At 47.8% G+C, this 17,500-nt stretch overlaps 1 protein-coding gene across 2 annotated transcripts in view; it reads left to right on the top strand.

The window, feature by feature from the left end:
- The window catches only part of homer1 (homer scaffold protein 1), a 37,000-nt gene that overhangs the window by 11,075 nt on the left and 8,425 nt on the right, over positions 1–17,500 (top strand). Inside the window, exons 4-9 of one of the 2 annotated variants that reach the window (XM_079835000.1) lie at positions 10,070–10,201; positions 11,872–11,964; positions 12,063–12,095; positions 13,391–13,408; positions 14,217–14,344; positions 14,424–14,583. In XM_079835000.1, coding sequence (XP_079691126.1) covers positions 10,070–10,201; positions 11,872–11,964; positions 12,063–12,095; positions 13,391–13,408; positions 14,217–14,344; positions 14,424–14,583 — 564 coding nt within the window. The remainder of the gene's footprint in view (positions 1–10,069; positions 10,202–11,871; positions 11,965–12,062; positions 12,096–13,390; positions 13,409–14,216; positions 14,345–14,423; positions 14,584–17,500) is intronic. The other variant, XM_079835001.1, reaches the window with a different exon arrangement.

Here is a 17,500-nt window from a genome sequence, read left to right as displayed (position 1 = left end):
CCTCAGTAGAAATCAAACCTCAGTAGAAATCAAGCCTCAGTAGAAATCAAGCCTCGGTAGAAATCAAGCCTCGGTAGAAATCAAGCCTCAGTGGAAAGTAAGCCTCGGTAGAAATCAAGCCTCGGTAGAAATCAAGCCTCTGTAGAAATCGAGCCTCGGTAGAAATCAAACCTCTGTGGAAATCAAACCCTCAGTAGAAATCAAACCTTGGTAGAAATCAAGCCTCGGTGGAAATCAATCCTCGGTAGAAATCAAGCCTCGGTGGAAATCAAACCCTAGTAGAAATCAAACTCTCAGTAGAAAACAAACCACAGTAGAAATCAAGCATCTGTAGAAATCAAGCATCTGTAGAAATCAAGTATCTGTAGAAATCAAGCCTCGGTAGAAATCAAGCCTCAGTAGAAATCAAGCCTCAGTAGAAATCAAGCCTCTGTAGAAATCAAGCCTCAGTAGAAATCAAGCCTCAGTAGAAATCAAGCCTCTGTAGAAATCAAGCCTCTGTAGAAATCAAGCCTCGGTAGAAATCAAGCCTCTGTAGAAATCAAGCCTCTGTAGAAATCAAGCATCAATAGAAATCAAGCATCAATAGAAATCAATCCTCGGTAGAAATCAAGCATCTATAGAAATCAAGCATCAATAGAAATCAAGTCTCGGTAGAAATCAAGCCTCTGTAGAAATCAAACCTCGGTAGAAATCAAGCATCTGTAGAAATCAAGCCTCAGTTGGAATCAAGCATCAATAGAAATCAAGCCTCTGTAAAAATCAAGCCTCGGTAGAAATCAAGCCTCGGTAGAAATCAAGCCTCTGTAGAAATCAAGCATCTGTAGAAATCAAGCCTCGGTAGAAATCAAGCCTCTGTAGAAATCAAGCCTCGGTAGAAATCAAGCCTCGGTAGAAATCAAGCATCGGTAGAAATCAAGCCTCGGTAGAAATCAAACCTCTGTGGAAATCAAACCCTCGGTAGAAATCAAACCTCGGTAGAAATCAAGCCTCGGTGGAAATCAATCCTCGGCAGAAATCAAGCCTCGGTAGAAATCAAACCCTAGTAGAAATCAAACCCTCAGTGGAAAGCAAGCCTCAGTAGAAATCTAACCTCAGTAGAAATCAAGCCTCAGTAGAAATCAAGCCTCAGTGGAAAGTAAGCCTCGGTAGAAATCAAGCCTCAGTGGAAATCATGCCTCAGTAGAAATCATGCCTCAGTAGAAATCAAGCCTCAGTAGAAATCATGCCTCAGTAGAAATCAAGCCTCAGTGGAAAGTAAGCCTCAGTAGAAAGTAAGCCTCAGTGGAAATCAAGCCTCAGTGGAAATCAAGCCTCAGTGGAAATCAAGCCTCAGTGGAAATCAAGCCTCAGTGGAAATCAAGCCTCAGTGGAAATCAAGCCTCAGTGGAAATCAAGCCTCAGTGGAAATCAAGCCTCAGTGGAAAGTAAGCCTCGGTAGAAATCAAACCTCAGTGGAAAGCAAGCCTCAGTAGAAATCAAACCTCAGAAGAAATCAAGCCTCAGTAGAAATCAAACCTCAGAAGAAATCAAGCCTCAGTAGAAAGCAAGCCTCAGTAGAAATCAAGCCTCAGTAGAAATCAAGCCTCGGTGGAAATCAAGCCTCAGTAGAAATCAAGCCTCAGTAGAAATCAAACCTCAGAAGAAATCAAGCCTCAGTAGAAATCAAACCTCAGAAGAAATCAAGCCTCAGTAGAAATCAAGCTTCAGTGGAAATCAATCCTCGGTAGAAATGTCATGGCACATTCATTTATTATATCTTGGCACCATCTTGTGGCGGTTTGGTGTAACAGCAAAAGGACATTGAGCTGTTTTCTTAGTGGTTGGTTTAGGTCATGTGGCTCTTAGGTTAGAGGTTAACTAGGAAATAACCGCAGTGTTCAAGATTCTTTCCATGCGGTTGGACAAGAGATCGCTTCTCTCTGTTTATTTTACGTTTTGTGCCTTGGAAAGGCTTTGCCTGTAAGTTATTACCCTTTTTCAGTATTATACAATGTATGTGCATATATATATATATATTTGTAATTCTTAAGTTTGAGTTTAAAAACGAACTATTCTACAGTGATGCTAATTTGTTAACAGCAATAACAGTATGCAGAGCTGTATGTAGCCTTGTTAAGAGAATATTGTAAACAATGGAAATTCATTTGTGTTTATTTTAAGAACATTTTGTAATAAGACATCTGTGGTCTTTTCATGTTTCAGTTTTACAAAAAAGAGAAAGAAGAGGAAAGAACATTACAGTAAAAATCTCAACTTTACTTCTGTGTCTGCCCCTTTTTCTGACTCCTGTTAGCTATCTGTCAGTGTTGCGTAGATGGAACACGCATCTAGGGCAGAATAGTAAAAAGGCAGCTGCACGGCGGGCACTTCAGTTCAAGGAAAGCAAACTCGAACTCCACTCCTCTTTCATCATCACACTGTGCGCTACTAGTCTGCATTAGCAATTCATGATGGCGGAGAAAGCTACGGAGGCTGAGGAAACCAGAGCGAAGCCAAGCATTAGAAACCAGATCTATAGCCTCTGCTTCAACTAACAGATCGAGAAGCTCAACGGCTAGCATTGCTGCGGCAAAAGCCCGCGCTAAGTTGGAAGCTGCACGGGCCAAGACTGAATTCCTTAAAAAAGAATCTGAAATCCTGATTGAAAAGGCTCAACTGAAAGTGACTGAGGCTCGCATGGAGGCGTCACTATCAGTTCTAAAGCATGAGAGTGAAGTGGCAGCAGCCATCGCTGAGGCGAAAGTGTTGGAGGCAGCAGCAGAAAGTGAGCTCGGAGAAAGGATTTCTGATGTGAGGGAAGTTTCTGATCGCACTCGTGATTACGTCATGAACCAGTCTCGACTAGGATTGTCTCCTCCTGTTGAAGATGAATCATATCAACCACCTCTAAAGCCCATTGTTCATGTGTTGAGGTCTGAGTCACCCCCAAGACAGCATCGCTTTACAGCTTGGGACGTCAGGGATTCCTTCAATAAACCCGTTATTGAGAGTATGACACAGCAGCCTCAGAAGTCAGGGCAAACACCTTGTCATAAATCCCAAGTGCCACCATTCACGTCTTCGCCATATAAGACAACACCACAGCCATCGTTTAACAACGACACGAACGTGAGTGAGATCGCCAGGTACTTGGCTCGCAGAGAGCTTGTTAATTCAGGTCTCTTCAAATTTGATGATCGTCCTGAGAATTATTGGGCGTGGAAGTCATCATTTGTCAACGCTATTGAAGGTTTGCACCTGTCAGCGGTGGAGCAGTTAGACCTTCTATCAAAATGGTTAGGAGAACAATCTTCACATCATGTGCGAAGGATCAGAGCTGTGCATACAGGTAATCCTGACACAGGCTTAAGAAAGGCTTGGGAGCGTTTGGAAGATTGCTATGGCTCTTCAGAGATTATTGAGAAATCTCTCTTTGATAGGATCGATAGCTTTCCAAAGATCAGCGGCAAAGATGTGAAAAAGCTTCGGGAACTCGGAGATCTTCTTCAGGAAGTGGAATCAGCGAAACATGAAGGCTATCTACCCGGACTTGCTTATCTTGACACCGCACGAGGTGTCGCCCCCATCGTAGATAAGCTACCATACAGTCTTCAGGAGAAGTGGATGGCTCAAGGTTCTCAGTATAAAACTTCACATCAAGTTGCTTTTCCTCCATTCTCGTTCTTCTGTGATTTCATCTGCAAAGAGGCTCGAACACGCAACGATCCAAGTTTTGCTCTGTCTTCAGGAATCCAAAGTGTTTTGAAACCGGAGCAGCCATTCAAGAGACAAGTGAAAAGCCCAGTCTACACTCACAAGACAGAAGTGTCATCAGGTGCTATGAGTCAGACACGCAGCTCAAACTGTGAGTTGGATGATGTGGATAAAACCTGCCCGATTCATAAGAAGCCCCATCCTCTCAAACGCTGCAGAGGCTTTAGGAGCAAACCTTTAGATGAGCGCAAGACATTCCTAAAGGAGAAAGGGGTTTGCTACAGGTGCTGTGCTACTACCACTCATCTGGCCAGGGACTGTAAAGCAGCTATTAAATGTAAGGAATGTGGCAGTGATGCTCATGTCGCAGCACTTCACCCAGGACCGCCACTTTCTACCTTATACGAGTATGGCGGGGAGGGAGAGATAGACACACCGCAACCTGTCACCTCCAAGTGTACCGAAGTCTGTGGTTATGGGAAAGGTTCACGGTCTTGTTCGAAGATTTGCCTGGCTAAGGTTTACCCAGAAGGCCACCCAGAGGAAGCAATCAAGCTTTATGTGATCCTGGATGATCAGAGCAATAGATCACTTGCTAGAACCAAGTTTTTTGACTTGCTGCGTATCAAAGGAGAGAGCTCAACATACACCCTACGTACCTGTGCAGGTGTGACAAAGACAGCAGGCAGAAGAGCCACAGGTTTCACTATAGAGTCTTTGGATGGAGAGATGAAGGTGAAATTGCCAACTTTGATCGAATGCAACAACATGCCGGATGACAGGGCCGAGATACCGACTCCTGATGCTGCACACTGGCACACTCACCTGAAGCACATCGCTCAGAGCATTCCCAACACAATGGCACTATATCTCTACGAAGCATAACCCTGCAGACCACGGCACCCGCTCCGTTCCAGCAGCCCTGTTGAGCACCACCACCTGGCTTACAGGACCTGCCTTCCTGTCGCAAGTGGATCAGAATCCATCTGTGGAGGAAAAGGAATTCGACCTCATTGGGCCAGAGTTGGACACAGAGGTTCGTCCTCTCGCTACTACTCTATCCACTGACGATTCTTATCTCAAATGTCAAAGATTCGATCGATTCTCTTCTTGGAGGTCATTTAATCGGAGCCATAGCTTCTCTCATACATGTCGCTCAGACTTACAAATCGTCTGATGACAGAGAAAGATCCTGTAGATCGTGGCACTATTGTGCTAAGCCTCGTACAGCGAAAGAGTTGTCGCAAGCAGAGGAAGTTGTAATCAGAAGCGTTCAGAGGGAAGCCTACCAAGAAGAGCTTACCTGCATTGCTGAAAGTAACGACATCCCTAGGCACAGCGCTCTGAAAAAACTGGATCCTTACGTAGATAGTAGAGGACTTCTCAGGATAGGAGGTCGGCTTAAGAATGCAACTCTGGATCTCAAAGAGAAGTTTCCTTTGATTGTCCCAGGACGCAGTCATGCTGCAAAACTGCTTGTGAAGCATTACCATGAACGAGTCAAGCATCAGGGACGTGTGTTTACTGACTCTTCTATCCGCAATGCAGGGTACTGGATTATTGGTGTTAGGAAGCTTATAAACAGCACTCTACACAGGTGCATCATGTGCAACAAGCTTCGTGGAAAGGTAACTGAGCAGAAGATGGCAGACTTACCCATCGATCACTTAAGCATGGAACCCCCCTTCACGTATGTTGGTCTGGATGTTTTTGGACCTTGGACAGTCGTCGCAAGGCGTACACGAGGAGGACAAGCTCAAAGTAAGAGATGGGCTGTTCTTTTCACCTGTATGAGCACTCGTGCCATACACGTCGAGCTGATTGACTGCATGGATTCATCTACCTTCATAAATGCCTTGAGAAGGTTTTTTGCTCTGCGAGGACCTGCTAAACAAATTCGTTCTGACTGTGGGACTAATTTTGTAGGAGCCTGTAAGGAGCTGGAAATTGTGTTAACAGATTCTCAAAAGCCTAGTGTGAAGAGGTACCTGAGTGGTGAAGGTTGTTCCTGGGTCTTCAATCCACCTCACGCATCCCACATGGGAGGAGCCTGGGAGCGGATGATAGGGGTCTCCAGGCGCATACTGGATTCCATGCTCCAACAGATCAGTCCTTCTTGCTTGACACATGAAGTGTTATCTACTCTGATGGCAGAGGTTACAGGAATTGTCAATTCAAGACCTCTTGTTCCTATATCAACAGACCCAGACTCACCTTTCTTGTTGACGCCAGCCATGCTTCTAACTCAAGAGTCATGCACTCGTCTCACCTCCAGGCGATTTCAAGGAGACCGACCTCCACAGACAGCAATGGAGAAGGGTGCAGCATCTTGCCAATGCTTTCTGGAGTAGATGGAGGCGAGAATACCTCGCAACACTTCAAAGTCGAAGTAAATGGCAAAAGGAACGACGAAATCTAAGAGAGGGCGATGTGGTCCTTCTCAAGGATGCTCAAGCCAAGCGCAACGAATGGCCTATGGCTCTTGTGACTAAGATTTTCGCCAGCAGTGATGGAAAAGTGAGAACAGTTGAACTAAGAGTTGCAAGGAATGGGACAATCAAGACATTCCTCAGACCTATAACGGAAACGGTCCTTCTCATGCAAACAGAGGACTGATACTTTGAGGGGTCTACTTGTGTGATCATTCCTTTATCTCAATTGGTTATAGTGGTATCCACCCAATACCAGGCGGGGAGTGTCATGGCACATTCATTTATTATATCTTGGCACCATCTTGTGGCGGTTTGGTGTAACAGCAAAAGGACATTGAGCTGTTTTCTTAGTGGTTGGTTTAGGTCATGTGGCTCTTAGGTTAGAGGTTAACTAGGAAATAACCGCAGTGTTCAAGATTCTTTCCATGCGGTTGGACAAGAGATCGCTTCTCTCTGTTTATTTTACGTTTTGTGCCTTGGAAAGGCTTTGCCTGTAAGTTATTACCCTTTTTCAGTATTATACAATGTATGTGCATATATATATATATATATTTGTAATTCTTAAGTTTGAGTTTAAAAACAAACTATTCTACAGTGATGCTAATTTGTTAACAGCAATAACAGTATGCAGAGCTGTATGTAGCCTTGTTAAGAGAATATTGTAAACAATGGAAATTCATTTGTGTTTATTTTAAGAACATTTTGTAATAAGACATCTGCGGTCTTTTCATGTTTCAGTTTTACAAAAAAGAGAAAGAAGAGGAAAGAACATTACAGTAAAAATCTCAACTTTAGCGTCTGCCCCTTTTTCTGACTCCTGTTAGCTATCTGTCAGTGTTGCGTAGATGGAACACGCATCTAGGGCAGAATAAGAAATCAAGCCTCGGTAGAAATCAAACCCTAGTAGAAATCAAACTCTCAGTAGAAAACAAACCACAGTAGAAATCAAGCATCTGTAGAAATCAAGCCTCGGTAGAAATCAAGCCTCAGTAGAAATCAAGCATCTGTAGAAATCAAGCATCTGTAGAAATCAAGCATCTGTAGAAATCAAGCATCTGTAGAAATCAAGCATCTGTAGAAATCAAGCCTCTGTAGAAATCAAGCCTCTGTCGGTAGAAATCAAGCCTCGGTAGAAATCAAGCCTCTGTAGAATTCAAGCATCTGTAGAAATCAAGCATCTGTAGAAATCAAGCCTCGGTAGAAATCAAGCCTCGGTAGAAATCAAGCCTCGGTAGAAATCAAGCCTCGGTGGAAATCAAACCTCGGTGGAAATCAAACCCTCAGTAGAAATCAAGCCTCAGTAGAAATCAATCATCTGTAGAAATCAAGCATCCGTAGAAATCAAGCCTCGGTAGAAATCAAGCCTCGGTGTAGAAATCAAGCCTCGGTAGAAATCAAACCACAGTAGAAATCAAGCCTCAGTAGAAATCAAACCACAGTAGAAATCAAGCCTCAGTGGAAATTAAACCACAGTAGAAATCAAGCCTCAGTGGAAATCAAACCCTCAGTAGAAATCAAGCCTCTGTAGAAATCAAGCCTCGGTAGAAATCAAGCCTCTGTACAAATCAAGCCTCTGTAGAAATCAAGCCTCGGTAGAAATCATGCCTCGGTAGAAATCAAGCCTCGGTAGAAATCATGCCTGAGTAGAAATCAAACCACAGTAGAAATCAAGCCTCAGCAGAAATCAAGCCTCAGTAGAAATCAAGCCTCGGTAGAAATCAAGCTTCGGTAGAAATCAAGCTTCGGTAGAAATCAAGCCTCGGTAGAAATCAAGCCTCGGTAGAAATCAAGCTTCAGTAGAAATCAAGCCTCTGTAGAAATCAAGCCTCGGTAGAAATCAAGCCTCTGTAGAAATCAAGCCTCGGTAGAAATCAAGCATCTGTAGAAATCAAGCCTCGGTAGAAATCAAACCTCTGTGGAAATCAAACCCTCAGTAGAAATCAAACCTCGGTAGAAATCAAGCCTCGGTGGAAATCAATCCTCGGTAGAAATCAAGCCCTAGTAGAAATCAAACCCTCAGTAAAAATCAAACCACAGTAGAAATCAAGCCTCAGTGGAAATCAAGCCTCAGTGGAAATCAAGCCTCAGTGGAAATCAAGCCTCAGTAGAAATCAAGCCTCAGTAGAAATCAAGCCTCAGTGGAAAGCAAGCCTCAGTAGAAATCAAACCTCGGTAGAAATCAAGCCTCTGTAGAAATCAAGCCTCAGTAGAAATCAAGCCTCAGTGGAAATCATGCCTCAGTAGAAATCAAACCACAGTAGAAATCAAGCCTCAGTGGAAATCAAGCCTCGGTAGAAATCAAGCCTCTGTAGAAATCAAGCCTCTGTAGAAATCAAGCCTCTGTAGAAATCATGCCTCAGTAGAAATCAAACCACAGTAGAAATCAAGCCTCAGTGGAAATCAAGCCTCGGTAGAAATCAAGCTTCAGTAGAAATCAAGCCTCTGTAGAAATCAAGCCTCTGTAGAAATCAAGCCTCTGTTGAAATCAAGCCTCTGTAGAAATCAAGCCTCGGTAGAAATCAAGCATCTGTAGAAATCAAGCCTCGGTAGAAATCAAACCTCTGTGGAAATCAAACCCTCAGTAGAAATCAAACCTCGGTAGAAATCAAGCCTCGGTGGAAATCAATCCTCGGTAGAAATCAAGCCCTAGTAGAAATCAAACCCTCAGTAAAAATCAAACCACAGTAGAAATCAAGCCTCAGTAGAAATCAAGCCTCAGTGGAAATCAAGCCTCAGTAGAAATCGAGCCTCAGTAGAAATCAAGCCTCAGTGGAAATCAAACCACAGTAGAAATCAAGCCTCAGTAGAAATCAAACCACAGTAGAAATCAAGCCTCAGTAGAAATCAAGCCTCAGTAGAAATCAAACCACAGTAGAAATCTAGCCTCAGTAGAAATCAAGCCTCAGTAGAAATCAAGCCTCAGTGGAAAGCAAGCCTCAGTAGAAATCAAGCCTCAGTAGAAATCAAGCCTCAGTAGAAATCAAGCCTCAGTGGAAAGCAAGCCTCAGTAGAAATCAAACCTCAGTAGAAAGCAAGCCTCAGTAGAAATCAAACCACAGTAGAAATCAAGCATCGGTAGAAATCAAACCACAGTAGAAATCAATCCTCGGTAGAAATCAAGCCCTAGTAGAAATCAAACCCTCAGTAAAAATCAAACCACAGTAGAAATCAAGCCTCAGTAGAAATCAAGCCTCAGTGGAAATCAAGCCTCAGTAGAAATCGAGCCTCAGTAGAAATCAAGCCTCAGTGGAAATCAAACCACAGTAGAAATCAAGCCTCAGTAGAAATCAAGCCTCAGTAGAAATCAAACCACAGTAGAAATCTAGCCTCAGTAGAAATCAAGCCTCAGTAGAAATCAAGCCTCAGTGGAAATCAAACCTCAGTAGAAAGCAAGCCTCAGTAGAAATCAAACCACAGTAGAAATCAAGCATCGGTAGAAATCAAACCACAGTAGAAATCAAGCATCGGTAGAAATCAAACCACAGTAGAAATCAAGCATCGGTAGAAATCAAACCACAGTAGAAATCAAGCATCGGTAGAAATCAAACCACAGTAGAAATCAAGCATCGGTAGAAATCAAACCACAGTAGAAATCAAGCATCGGTAGAAATCAAGCCTCGGTAGAAGTCAAGCCTCGGTAGAAATCAAACCTCAGTAGAAACACATTCTCATGTTGTGATTGTTGTTGTTTTTGGTGTTATTGCCATAGAAACAGGGCAGATATTCCGGAGAATGAAAGCGCGTCAGAGTTCAGATCTGAACAGGTGCGATACACAGTGAGATTTGGACCCGAGTGTGTGAGCTTGACCTGTGGAGACCTTCTCTCGTGTGTGTGTGTGTGTGTGTGTGTGTGTGTGTGTGTGTGTGTGTGTGTGTGTGTGTGTGTGTGTGTGTGTGTGTGTGTGTGTGTGTGTGTGTGTGTGTGTGTGTGTGTTTTGCAGGCCATCATCAACAGCACCATCACCCCGAACATGAACTTCACCAAGACCTCGCACAAGTTCGGCCAGTGGGCTGACAGCCGGGCCAACACCGTCTACGGCCTGGGCTTCTCCTCCGAGGCTCTGCTGAGCAAAGTCAGTCCGGCTTCACACACTACACACACTACACACACTGCACACACTACACACACTGCACACACTACACACACTACACACACTGCACACACTACACACACTGCACACACTGCACACACTACACACACTACACACACTACACACAACTACACACACTGCACACACTGCACACACTGCACATACTACACACACTGCACACACTGCACACACTGCACACACTGCACACACTGCACACACTACACACACACTACACACACTACACACACTGCACACACTGCACACACACTGCACACACTACACACAACTACACACACTGCACACACTGCACACACACTACACACACACTACACACACTGCACACACTACACACAACTACACACACTGCACACACTGCACACACTACACACACACTACACACACTGCACACACTGCACACACTGCACACACACTGCACACACTGCACACACTGCACACACTACACACACTGCACACACTACACACACACTACACACACTGCACACACTGCACACACTACGCACACACTGCACACACTGCACACACTACACACACTGCACACACTGCACACACTACACACACTGCACACACTGCACACACTGCACACACTGCACACACTGCACACACTACACACACTGCACACACTGCACACACTGCACACACTGCACACACTGCACACACACTGCACACACTGCACACACTGCACACACTGCACACACTACACACACTGCACACACTACACACACTGCACACACTACACACACACTGCACACACTACGCACACACTGCACACACTACACACACACTGCACACACTGCACATACTGCACACACTGCACACACTGCACACACTACACACACTGCACACACTGCACACACTGCACACACTGCACACACTGCACATACTGCACACACTGCACACACTGCACACACTACACACACTGCACACACTGCACACACTACACACACTGCACACACTGCACACACTGCACACACTGCACACACTGCACACACTGCACACACTGCACACACTGCACACACTGCACACACTGCACACACTGCACACACACACACTGCACACACTACACACACACACACTGCACACACTACACACACTGCACACACTGCACACACTGCACACACTGCACACACTGCACACACTACACACCCACTGCACACACTGCACACACTGCACACACTACACACACTGCACACACTGCACACACTACACACACTGCACACACTGCACACACTACACACACACTGCACACACTGCACACACACACACTGCACACACTACACACACACACACTGCACACACTACACACACTACACACACTGCACACACTACACACACTGCACACACTGCACACACTACACACCCACTGCACACACTGCACACACTGCACACACGTCACACACTGCACACACGTCACACACGTCACACACTGCACACACTACACACTGCACACACTACACACTGCACACACGTCACACACGTCACACACTGCACACACTGCACACACGTCACACACGTCACACACTGCACACACTGCACACACTACACACACTACACACTGCACACACGTCACACACTGCACACACTACACACACTACACACACTCTCAGGGCTCAGCTGTTGTTCTCCGTCTGTAGTTTGCAGAGAAGTTTGCAGAATTCAAAGAAGCGGCGCGGTTGGCGAAGGAGAAGTCTCAGGAGAAGATGGAGTTGACCAGCTCCCCGTCACAGGTATGAACCGCCCGTGAGTGTGAGTGTGTGTGTGTGTGTGTGAGTGTGTGTGTGTGTGTGCTGATATACTCACACCTTCATTCACTCTCTCTCTCAAGCGCAAACCCGTCTCGTGCTTCCCGCGCTTCAAGGTAAGGAGCAAACGCACATGACCTGAACGCCCTTAACCTGACCCCTGACCCCACAGTCCCTTAAACACTCCCACAGGATCAGTCCGCCCCAGACTTCCCTCAGTCCGTCCCAGGCTTCCCTCAGTCCGCCCCAGGCTTCCCTCAGTCCGCCCCCAGACTTCCCTCAGTCCGTCCCAGGCTTCCCTCAGTCCGCCCCAGGCTTCCCTCAGTCCGCCCCCAGACTTCCCTCAGTCCGTCCCAGGCTTCCCTCAGTCCGCCCCAGGCTTCCCTCAGTCCGCCCCCAGACTTCCCTCAGTCCGTCCCAGACTTCCCTCAGTCCGTCCCAGGCTTCCCTCAGTCCGCCCCAGGCTTCCCTCAGTCCGCCCCCAGACTTCCCTCAGTCCGCCCCAGGCTTCCCTCAGTCCGCCCCAGGCTTCCCTCAGTCCGCCCCAGACTTCCCTCAGTCCGCCCCAGGCTTCCCTCAGTCCGCCCCAGACTTCCCTCAGTCCGCCCCAGACTTCCCTCAGTCCGCCCCAGGCTTCCCTCAGTCCGCCCCAGGCTTCCCTCAGTCCGCCCCAGGCTTCCCTCAGTCCGCCCCAGACTTCCCTCAGTCCGTCCCAGGCTTCCCTCAGTCCGCCCCAGGCTTCCCTCAGTCCGCCCCCAGACTTCCCTCAGTCCGCCCCAGGCTTCCCTCAGTCCGCCCCAGACTTCCCTCAGTCCGCCCCAGACTTCCCTCAGTCCGCCCCAGGCTTCCCTCAGTCCGCCCCCAGACTTCCCTCAGTCCGCCCCAGGCTTCCCTCAGTCCGCCCCCAGACTTCCCTCAGTCCGCCCCAGGCTTCCCTCAGTCCGCCCCAGGCTTCAGACTTCCCTCAGTCCGCCCCAGACTTCCCTCAGTCCGCCCCAGGCTTCCCTCAGTCCGCCCCAGGCTTCCCTCAGTCCGCCCCAGGCTTCCCTCAGTCCGCCCCAGGCTTCAGACTTCCCTCAGTCCGCCCCCAGACTTCCCTCAGTCCGCCCCAGACTTCCCTCAGTCCGCCCCAGGCTTCCCTCAGTCCGTCCCCAGGCTTCCCTCAGTCCGCCCCCAGGCTTCCCTCAGTCCGCCCCAGACTTCCCTCAGTCCGCCCCAGGCTTCAGACTTCCCTCAGTCCGCCCCAGACTTCCCTCAGTCCGCCCCAGGCTTCAGACTTCCCTCAGTCCGCCCCAGACTTCCCTCAGTCCGCCCCAGGCTTCAGACTTCCCTCAGTGCTTCCCTCAGATCCGCTGGTATTGACTGTACTGTGGTTTCTCTCATGCTGCCGCTCGTCTCCTGACACACACAGATCCGGAGCGCATCGAAGGTAAGACTGGAGCGGCCTGACCCTTCACCCCTGAGATTAGGCTGTGTGTCGATCCGTTATATCCTCATGATGCGACTCATCCCGCCGGAAGGAAATGTGTGGATCTGTGAAGATCCTCATTTTATTTGCCCGATGCCAAAATTATTGTCAGAAATCTGCCCTACGGATTAACAATGGAATGGCATTACAGTTCATGTGTGTGTGTAGGCAGGCGGCACAACACTTATGGCGATATAATGTGTGTGTGTATAATCTGAAGATGTCATTGGTCTTTCAAACACAAAAAAACAACAACATTGTGTGATGTCAGGATGATGTGTGTGTGTGTGTGTGTGTGTGTAGTCAGCAGTGTTGATGTCAGGATGTTGTGTGTGTTGATATCAGAATGATGTTGTGTGTGTGTGTGTGTGTGTGTGTGTGTGTGTGTAGTCAGCAGTGTTGATGTCAGGATGTTGTGTGTGTTGATATCAGAATGATGTTGTGTGTGTGTGTGTGTGTGTGTGTGTGTGTGTGTGTAGTCAGCAGTGTTGATGTCAGGATGTTGTGTGTGTGTGTGTGTGTGTTGATGTCAGGATGATGTTGTGTGTGTGTGTAGTCAGCAGTGTTGATGTCAGAATGTTGTGTGTTTGTGTTGATGTCAGGATGATGTTGTGTGTGTGTGTAGTCAGCAGTGTTGATGTCAGGATGTTGTGTGTTTGTGTTGATGTCAGGATGATGTTGTGTGTGTGTGTAGTCAGCAGTGTTGATGTCAGGATGTTGTGTGTTTGTGTTGATGTCAGGATGATGTTGTGTGTGTGTGTTGTGACAGGAATCTGCGCCGGGCGATCTTCAGTCTCCTGTGACTCCGGAGAGCATCAACGGGACGGACGAGAGAGAGACGCCGGACGCCGAGAGCCAATCACGAGCCGAGCTCAACGCCGCCCCGTTCCCACACAGGTGAGCCGGACACCTTCAGCCAATCACGTCTCTGACAGTCACTGGAGCTTCATCAGTGTGTGTGTGTGTGTGTGTGCAGCTCCACGTCCATCAGTAAACACTGGGAGGCTGAGCTGGCGGCTCTGAAGGGAAACAACGCTAAGCTGACGGCGGCGCTGCTCGAGTCCACGGCTAACGTCAAGCAGTGGAAGCAGCAGCTGGCGGCCTATCAGGACGAGGCTGAGCGGCTACACACACGGGTCAGAGACACACACACACACCTTCAGAGAACACACACACGGGTCAGAGACACACACACACCTTCAGAGAACACACACACGGGTCAGAGACACACACACGGGTCAGAGAACACACACACCTTCAGAGAACACACACACGGGTCAGAGACACACACACACCTTCAGAGAACACACACACAGGTCAGAGAACACACACACGGGTCAGAGACACACACCTTCAGAAAACACACACACGGGTCAGAGAACACACACACGGGTCAGAGAACACACACACCTTCAGAGAACACACACACGGGTCAGAGACACACACACACCTTCAGAGAACACACACACGGGTCAGAGAACACACACACAGGTCAGAGACACAAACCTTCAGAAAACACACACACCTTCAGAGAACACACACACGGGTCAGAGAACACACACACGGGTCAGAGAACACACACACAGGTCAGAGAACACACACACAGGTCAGAGACACACCTTCAGAAAACACACACACCTTCAGAGAACACACACACGGGTCAGAGAACACACACACGGGTCAGAAAACACACACCTTCAGAGAACACACACACGGGTCAGAGACACACACACCTTCAGAGAACACACACACCTTCAGAGAACACACACACGGGTCAGAGACGCACACACCTTCAGAGAACACCCACACCTTCAGAGAACACACACACACGGGTCAGAGAACACACACACGGGTCAGAGACGCACACACCTTCAGAAAACACACACACCTTCAGAGAACACACACACAGGTCAGAGAACACACACACGGGTCAGAGACGCACACACCTTCAGAAAACACACACACCTTCAGAGAACACACACACGGGTCAGAGAACACACACACGGGTCAGAGAACACACACACCTTCAGAGAACACACACACGGGTCAGAGACACACACACACACCTTCAGAGAACACACACACGGGTCAGAGAACACACACACAGGTCAGAGAACACACACACGGGTCAGAGACACACACACGGGTCAGAAAACACACACCTTCAGAGAACACACACACGGGTCAGAGACACACACACCTTCAGAGAACACACACACACCTTCAGAGAACACACACACGGGTCAGAGACGCACACACCTTCAGAGAACACACACACCTTCAGAGAACACACACACGGGTCAGAGACGCACACACCTTCAGAGAACACACACACGGGTCAGAGACGCACACACCTTCAGAGAACACCCACACCTTCAGAGAACACACACACACGGGTCAGAGAACACACACACCTTCAGAGAACACACACACGGGTCAGAGACGCACACACCTTCAGAGAACACACACACCTTCAGAGAACACACACACCTTCAGAGAACACACACACACCTTCAGAGAACACACACACCTTCAGAGAACACACACACCTTCAGAGAACACACACAGAGAACACACACACACGGGTCAGAGAACACACACACGGGTCAGAGAACACGCACACGGGTCAGAGAACACACACACGGGTCAGAGAACACACACACACACACACACCTTCAGAGAAGACACACACCTTCAGCGAACACACACATGGGTCAGAGAACACACACACACACACACCTTCAGAGAAGACACACACCTTCAGAGAACACACACACGGGTCAGAGAACACACACACACACCTTCAGAGAAGACACACACCTTCAGAGAACACACACACGGGTCAGAGAAAACACACACACCTTCAGAGAACACACACATGGGTCAGAGAACACACACGAGTCAGAGAACACACACCTTCAGAGAACACACACACGAGTCAGAGAACACACACACACCTTCAGAGAACACACACACGGGTCAGAGAACACACACACGAGTCAGAGAACACACACCTTCAGAGAACACACACACGAGTCAGAGAACACACAAACACCTTCAGAGAACACACACACGAGTCAGAGAACACACACACGAGTCAGAGAACACACACCTTCAGAGAACACACACACGAGTCAGAGAACACACACCTTCAGAGAACACACACACGAGTCAGAGAACACACAAACACCTTCAGAGAACACACACACGGGTCAGAGAAAACACACACACCTTCAGAGAACACACACACGAGTCAGAGAACACACACACACCTTCAGAGAACACACACACGGGTCAGAGAACACACACACACCTTCAGAGAACACACACACGAGTCAGAGAACACACAAACACCTTCAGAGAACACACACACGAGTCAGAGAACACACAAACACCTTCAGAGAACACACACATGGGTCAGAGAACACACACACACCTTCAGAGAACACACACACGGGTCAGAGAACACACACTAGTCAGAGAACACACACACCTTCAGAGAACACACACACGAGTCAGAGAACACACACACGAGTCAGAGAACACACACACCTTCAGAGAACACACACACGAGTCAGAGAACACACACACACCTTCAGAGAACACACACACGAGTTAGAGAACACACACACCTTCAGAGAACACACACACTAGTCAGAGAACACACACGAGTCAGAGAACACACACACCTTCAGAGAACACACACACGAGTCAGAGAACACACACACGAGTCAGAGAACACACACACCTTCAGAGAACACACACACGAGTCAGAGAACACACACACACCTTCAGAGAACACACACACGAGTTAGAGAACACACACACCTTCAGAGAACACACACACGAGTTAGAGAACACACACACCTTCAGAGAACACACACACGGGTCAGAGAACACACACACACCTTCAGAGAACACACACATGGGTCAGAGAAAACACACACACCTTCAGAGAACACACACATGGGTCAGAGAACACACACACGAGTCAGAGAACACACACACTAGTCAGAGAACACACACGAGTCAGAGAACACACACACCTTCAGA

Source organism: Gobio gobio (genome assembly GCF_949357685.1).
Source record: "Gobio gobio genome assembly, chromosome: 14".
In the NCBI taxonomy this organism is placed as follows: domain Eukaryota; kingdom Metazoa; phylum Chordata; class Actinopteri; order Cypriniformes; family Gobionidae; genus Gobio; species Gobio gobio.
Note: the sequence above shows the minus strand (reverse complement) of the source record. Positions and strands in the feature narration are given on the sequence as shown.